We start from the raw sequence: 8,089 nt of genomic DNA, 5'->3' as shown, positions 1-8,089 counted from the left end.
CTCTCTAACCCCTATCACGATCATGATCAATCCAACCTTGATTCGTATCTTGCCTTTGATAGGAGAGGCAGGTACCCCCTAGTAGTTTACCAATTACCAACTTTCCTCATCTAATTTCTTAGCCTTTTCCTTGTTCTCATAGGCTTTTGATGTCATGACATCACCACTTTCATGGCCAAACACCATTGTTTTCACTTTTTTCATTAAAGTGAAATAATTTTCCGAAAAAAAGTGAAAAAATTACTCATGGCCAAACGGCTAGGTTATATACATTCAGATAGTTTTTCTGCTTTTGACGTATTAATTTTGGACATCAGTTTAACAGGGGTGCACACACCTCTAAAAAGTTTTTCAAATGTATGTTGGGGTCCTCATACACTTGTGCCCCAAAAAGTACTTTCATTTTCAACATATGCAACATGATACTTGTGACATAAAAGACACCGTTCCAATGAGTAGGTGGGATACAAATAGCACTTAAATGACAAACGTCATTAAGTTACCCCTCATCATCAAGAGGAGCATCTAAGGACCCTATGTGACTAGAGTTGTCACTTATTGTTCCATTTACATTATGATCACCTACAAAATCGAAAAAAAAAACATAAAGTAAATTAAAACCACTTTGGGTATACCCAAGTAAAAATCACACCGCACAAGTGAAATCTAGATTCCACTTCCCTGGCAACGGCACCATTTTGATAATGCTCAACTTACTCTCGAATTTAAGGGGTAAGGCGGTCGTTGCCAATAGCCCAACTCTCGTTGGGGTCAAATCTACAAGGAGTGAAATTTAAACTTCAATTCCTATGGGAGCTCTAGTTACTAAAAAGGATATCCAAAGTGAATACAAAAAGAAACATGTAATGTAAAGTGAGGGGGAGGTTGGTTAAGATTTGGGTTTTATCAATCTTAAGTCACACTAAAAGCCACAATAATACTTTTGATTTAACGTCAAAGTTGGAGAAAATCTTACGATTATGTCTACACAAAGGCAAAGCGTTCGTAGGATCATAAAAGTTTAGCATAAAACCTAGTTGTTGAATGCAAGATAGGCTAGGTCAAAAGTCTTTATGGTTAGTTTGTCAACAAACCTCAAAGATTTCACCCATTGGCTCTTTCGAACACCTAAAAAGTGTGTCCATGATAATCACCCAAAACCTCAATTAGGCATCCCTCTTTTGAGAAAATGGCCCTTGACATGACCTACCCTCTATTTACACTTATTTCTAAGATTGCAAAAGGTCGTAAATCACGTGCTCAATTATCCACTATTGGCTTGTCCCCCTATGACCCTTTTTCAAGAATGCCATAAGTTCCCTAAAGTTCACCCTCATCCCTCTTTTAATGATGATGAAGGTTTTCAAGAGTTTGGGGTTTCCACCCATCAAACCCATTTGGAAATTTGAGGTTTCACCCAAAAAATCCAACCATTAAGCTTAAGCAATGGTGGAATCCATAATAAATAGCTAGAAATCATGTAAACCCATCAATACCTACAACATAAATATCACTTTAGTTCAACATAATCCCAAGACTAAAATAATCTACTCATGAAGAAATTAGAGAAAGTTATACCATAATATGGATTGTTTAGAGAATTCATCCTTCACAAATACTAAAAGTTCATGTCTCCAAAATTAGTTACAAGGCTTGCCCAATTTAGGGTTTTTGTTTTGAATTCAAAAGTGTCTAAGTTGTAATCAATACCCAAAGAAGAAAACATTTTAGAATATAAAGTAATATGGATTTGGCCAAGTGAATTGATAGAACTTCCTTGGAAAACATTCCCACTAAACCGCAATCACATGAGATTATCTGCGATCGCGGCTAACGCATCCACAGTAATGCTCTACGATCACATTCTTTTGACCTTTTTTGACTGACCTCAACTGTGGTAACTAAGGTTGATGACTGCTCCAGGTTGTTCAATTGTACTTATTTCTTTTCTTTGATCTATTTCAACTTAAATCCATATCTTCCACTCATCTAGCTTATATACCTGCAAAACATAGAGTTTAGTGCATTTAATTACCACTTTTTCTCATTGATATCTTTAAATAATAGTAGTGTGCACAATTAGCGAGTGTAAATAAGTGGTAAAATCACCACTCATCATTGAGTCCACCTTTACAAGAGGTGGTGAAGAAGAAGATCATTAAGTGGTAAGATGCAGGTGTGGTTTACGCTATTGCTGATAAATACTGATAAGATATCTCGAGATGTACTTCAATCTTCCATAGCCCAGCCATCTGATAACCTAGAGATCTAAAGTGTAAAAATTCAAAATTATGAACCACCAGATAATTCACCTATTCAAAGAGTATCCCAAAATTATGATCCAAAATATCAATTGACAAGCAACACTATGGTCCCTAATGAGAAGAATAAGTAGGTACCCATGAGACTATAGGATGAGATTTTGTATGGATTATCAAAAGCTGAACACTTGGATGTAGAAAGATCATTTTTCTATGTTATTCATGGAATATATATTATACCGTGTTGCAAGTAGAGGATGATATTATTTTCTTGATGGTTATTCAAGTAAAATAGAATTTCTATTTCCCTCGAATACCAAGAGAAGGCTGCTTTCACATGTCCATATGGTACGTTTACATTCAAGAGAATGCTTTTCAGACTTTGTAGTGCATCCGCTACCTTTCTACATTATATGATGTCTATCTCTTATAATATGGTGTAGGATACTATAGAGGTATTTATTGATGATTTTTTGGTTGTGGGTGACTTATTTGATAACTGTTTGGCTCACTTGGCTAACGCACTTTAGATATGTAAGGAGTGCAGCTTGATTTTAAATTGGGAGAATTGTCACTTCATGGTTAAGAAGGAGATTATTCTTGGGCCCAAGATTTCAAAGAAGGGAATAGAGGTTGATAGGGCTAAAATTAATGTGATTGAAAAATTGCCTCCACTGATTTTTGTGAAAGGTATTCAGAGTTTTTTGGGTCATGCAAGGTTCTATAAATGGTTCATCATAGACTTCTCTAAGATTGCAAATCCATTGTGCAAATTATTAGAGAAGGAGGTAAAGTTCGTGTTTGATGATGATTATATCAAGGACTTTGAGTTCCTAAAATATAGGTTGATTTTTGCTCCTATCATGATGTCTCTGGATTGGACTCTTCTACTTGAGGTGATGTGTGATGCTAATGGTGTGGATCTAAGAGCTAGACTAGGCCAAATACATGAGAAATACTTCATCCCATCTATTATTCCAGAAAATTACTCAACCCTACATTGAAAAATTACACGGTCACTGAATATGAGTTATTTGCGATGGCATTTGCTTTTGAGAAATTCTGGTCATATTTGAACTTAGGTGATTTCCCTGAGTTGAGATGCACAATGTCTAAGGAGTACTAGGGCCAAAATGGGTTCATTATAATTAAAATGGGAAAGTGAAAAGTGAAAACATAAAAAATAGTCTATATAGGCTTAAAATAGGGATCAAGGGATACTTATTCATCTTTGGAAGGTCTTTTAGGCTAAAAGTGGACTAATTCAAGAATGGCCTATTCCTAACCGACTATCCTAAAACCTAGGATAGACTAATCGGGCAAGTTCTGGATTCAACACACAATGAGAACTATGTAAGCATCTAAGCATCTTACACACACATGGCACAGAATTGTATTACAACTACTAACTATCTGTTTCATGTAAATTCTAGCGATAATTATCATGTCCCTAATCCTTATGCCATAATGATGTGTGAGTAGATGCTAACACATTTGAGGCTTTTAACTGAGAATAATTGCAAAGTCTTAAGTAACTTTTGTCATTTTTTATTGTTTTCTCTTTGATATTATAGTAAAAGTCAAGATGCAAAAGAACCAACAGTAATGGAAGTAAAAGAGTTGATTTCTAAGAAAGTAGAGAGGGAAATATAGATTGTGAATTGTCTGACAAGTCGTCATCCTTATGATAAGCTATTAGAGTTGCCATTAACCTTAGATAGAGAATGAGATTCAGCTAGAAGAAGTGATGATAACCTATGATAGACCTTTAGAGTTGTGATAAGCCACTAGGATCGTCGTCAGACTTAGACAGTGCTTGAGAACTTGAAGTGAAGAAGCGACGACAATTCTGATAAGTCATCACATGTCTGATAAGCCGTTAGGAATGCCATTATCCCAAGGCAAAAATCATGAAAATGGAAGAGGGCCTAACTATAATTCTGATAAGTTGTCAAACTCCTCATAAGACATCAGAGTGTCATCCTCAGCCTAAGGCAGAAATAATCAAACTTGGAAAAGAAGCTGACGACATTTCTGATAAGTCGTCAGACTCCTGATAAGCCATTACACTTCGTCGTCACCTGTGCGAGAAAAGATCTGTAATCTTTGATTTGTTTCTATAATTAGGCAGAAGTATTTAAGGCATAATTTAGGGTTTTTCTAACGATCTAGAACTTCACATTTTCATTAAGTTTTCTCTCTTGTTTTCTCTGCAACATTACAGTTTACTTTCGGAGAAATTATTATTACTTTTTTTGAGATTTTATACTGTGATCAAATCTGAGAAATACTTGTTGTTATTCATCTTGCTTTAAGTTCATCTATCAAATTATGAATTCAACTTCTTGTCTTGCTTATTATATTATGAGTAGCTAAATTCCTTTAACTCGAGTTATGGGATCTATGGGTTTAGGTTTGTAATATAACTAAGTGTTCAAGATTCTAACGGTGGTAGAAACTTCTTGTTAATTCCATTATTTTATGTTCTGACTATTGGTTGCAAACAATAGGCCTTGCTTACTAGTGATTTGCTTGAGATAAGAAATCAACCCTAGTAAAAAGCAAATTATCAACAGGGACTTGGAAGCATCAAACTTTCATTTAATAATTAATGTTGTAACAAGATTAATTAACTTGAGATAACATCCTGTTATGAAATATAAATTCCCTAAGTTTGAATGAATTAGGTGGTTAATGTCTAAATAGGTTAAGAAACATTTAGACATAACTTCGACAAGGATAGTCTGTTGTTCCTACCTACCACAAGTATCTTGAACCGTTACTAGTGTCTGTCAAATCCCAACACCCATAGTGAACATAACTCTGGTTTCCCTTAACATATTGATTTTAAACACTGAATTGAGAAGTAATTATTTGTTACCTTTCCAAAAAAAACCATTCATAGGAAACTGCTAACTATCAGTTGATTAACCTGTAGATAAGTCAAATTCACACCATATTCCTTGTGGGATTCGACCCTAACCTATTTGGGTTATATAATGACAATGATCGCTTACTTTCTCATAAGAGAGGTATAGTTTGAGCATTTTCAAAATGACGCCATTGACGGGGAATACGATTGTAAATTGAAGTTTGTGTGCGCTACAGTCAATTTTTCTAGTTTTACATTTATTTGTTATTTTTGTTTGTTGTAGGACTTTTGTGGTGTATGCCAAGAACCAAAAGTTTTGGAGAACCATTATTACCATTTAATCTGGAACCATAACTAATCGGCAGAATGGTAGCCCAGTAGGAAGCTGATAGGTTAGAAACCTTAGCTAGAGCTCAGTTGAATGTGTAGAATGATGGTCAACAAGTATGGTATCCAAATCTTGAGAATGAAGACTTAGGAGACAAGGACCTGCCAAACCCTGGTAACCCAAGGCGTATAGAGCAAATAGCTGCACCAGTACAGCGTAATGCTAATAGGAACCATCTGTTCCGAGAAAGGCAAGATCACCAGTCGATCCATTATGACCTCAATTATGATGATGATGGAATGGATGGATAATATTCAACGGGTGTAATTATTTCTCCACCATTAGAACCTAGGGAAAAATTCTACATAACGAGTACTATTTTTCAACTCTTTTATCTGAAGGGTTTGTTTGGTAGCCTTCCTGGGGATGATCCGAACTTGCATCTGGTGAACTTTGTCACTATTTGTAAATCTTTTGATAACCCAGGAGTGGGTCAGAATGCTATCCATTTGATATTATTTCCATTGTCTCTGTCAGGGAAGGCAACATTGTGGCTTAATAAGCTGACACCCGATTTTATAACCAACTGAAAGCCGTTGAAAGAAGCTTTCCTAGAAAGGTTCTTTCCACCTTCCAGGAGGGTACAGTTAAGGGATAATATTAGTAACTTTAGACAGCTCCCAACTAAAGCCTTGCATAAAACCTTGGAGAGATTCAAAAAGAAGCTGATGTAGTGTCCAAACCACAACATAACGGACATACACTTGATGGAGACTTTGTATAAGGCTCTTAACTCTGTGACAAAATGGATTGTAGATAATGCTGCTGGCAGTTCGTTTATTGCTCTTACATTCCGAGAGGCTTCATAAATGCTAGAGAGAATGACCAAATAGAGTCGGACATGGCATACCAGAGACTCTATTATAGAAAGCCCCATTGTTTATATTGGTATGACTGCGGAACAACACAAAAGAGATGAGAAGCGTGATCAAGACATGGCTCACCTAAAAATACAAATGAACCTGCTAACCAAGAATTTACTATGAGGTAAAACTGAGAAAGTGAAGGTTGTGGGATTTCAGAGAAAAATGAAGTCTGACTCAGAAGAAGAGGCGAACTATGTAAATAATCAAAGGGGTTTCCAAGGAAATATCCAAGGAAATCAAGGTCGGACTTATTATGACAAGGCTGGATATAAGAACAAGGAGCAAGGAAATTGGAGGAGCAATAATGATAAGAGTAGGTTATATGTCCCTCCTAGAAATTGTAAGGCTGCTACAACAAGTTCTGAAAAGATACCCATGGAGGACATGATGGCTAAATTGTTAAAGGGAGTGAAGGCTACCAACTCAGGGGTGACTACCATGACGACCGATCTATCCTGTTTGACTCAGTTAGTAAACTCCCAGTCTACTTTGATTAAACAGCTGGAATAGCAAATAAGCCAACTCTCTGTAGCACTGAACAAGAGAAAGAGTGGAATGTTACCTAGTGATATAGTTTAGAATCTGCGGAATGATGGCTCATGTGTGACGATTACCACTAGAAGTGGTAAGATATTACCTGGACCTTCTGTGAGCAAAGATGGAGTTGAAGATGTGATTGAAGTAGATGATGAACCTGAAGAAGAATGTCCAGTGAAGTCTGGGAAGCTGGATGGTTCTGATGATACTCCGGGAACAAGGAAAAGAGAAAGAGAAGGAGGTAGTGGTTACCACTATTTCAAAACCACCACCTCCTTTTCCACAGCGATTGAAGAAGAAAATGGATGATGCAAAATTTAGCAAGTTTATGGCAATGTTAAAGCAACTAACAGTGAACTTGCCTTTGGAAGAGGCACGTGAACAAATCCTAGGATATGCTAAATTTATGAAGGATCTATTGATGAAGAAGAGGGTAGTAAGATATAAGTCGGTGGATAATCTTCACCATTGTAGCGCCATTTCTACACGATCCTTAGTGCAGAAGAAGGACGGCCCTGGAGCATTCAATATTCCATGTACAATTGAGTCTCTCAATTTTGCTAAGGCCCTATGTGATCTGGGGATGAGCATAAATTTGATGCCGCTAGCCATATATAAAAAGCTAGGTTTAGGGGATCCTACCCCGACAAATATGCGGTTGGTGATGGCGGATAGGTCTATGAAGAAGACAATAGGAATATTACATGATGTATTGGTAAAGGTGGCCGATTTTATACTTTCTGCTGATTTTGTTGTCCTAGACTATGAGGTAGACTTTGAAGTGCCCATCATTTTGGGTAGATCATTCCTTGTAACTAGAAGAGTGGTAGTGGACATGGAGCTGCATGAGCTAAAGTTTAGGTTCAATGACAAATAAGCAAGATTCAAAATACACTCATCCATGACACAACAAAAGGAGATGAGTGTCTTCTCAATCGTAGATGTGTTTTATGAAGATGGTAAAGAGGTAGCATCATGGTATCTTGATGAATCCTAAGTAGTCAAGATAACCTAGTCATGCCACGACATTAAATAATGCGCTATTGGGAGGTAACCCAAAATTTTTATGTTTAAACGCAAGTTGTTTTAATTTATTTAGATAGGAAGCATAATGAACTGAAGAGGTCTGCAGGGGTCTAGGTAAAAATTGATATAGTCAGCCAAG

The 8,089-nt window shown here is 36.6% G+C and overlaps 1 protein-coding gene across 1 annotated transcript; it reads left to right on the top strand.

Annotated features, from left to right (window-relative positions):
• Positions 1-7,117: 7,117 nt before the first annotated feature.
• Positions 7,118-7,801, top strand: LOC107857828. The gene has a single exon (XM_016702631.1). It carries the CDS (start codon positions 7,118-7,120, stop codon positions 7,799-7,801), a length of 684 nt encoding a protein of 227 aa, XP_016558117.1.
• Positions 7,802-8,089: the final 288 nt, after the last annotated feature.

The sequence above is a fragment of the Capsicum annuum genome, chromosome 2, assembly GCF_002878395.1.
Source record: "Capsicum annuum cultivar UCD-10X-F1 chromosome 2, UCD10Xv1.1, whole genome shotgun sequence".
Lineage (NCBI taxonomy): Eukaryota > Viridiplantae > Streptophyta > Magnoliopsida > Solanales > Solanaceae > Capsicum > Capsicum annuum.
Note: the sequence above shows the minus strand (reverse complement) of the source record. Positions and strands in the feature narration are given on the sequence as shown.

Bases quoted from the DNA above. Each gene is read 5' to 3' on its own strand.
- LOC107857828 (XM_016702631.1), top strand. From the start codon at position 7,118: ATGGTTCTGATGATACTCCGGGAACAAGGAAAAGAGAAAGAGAAGGAG.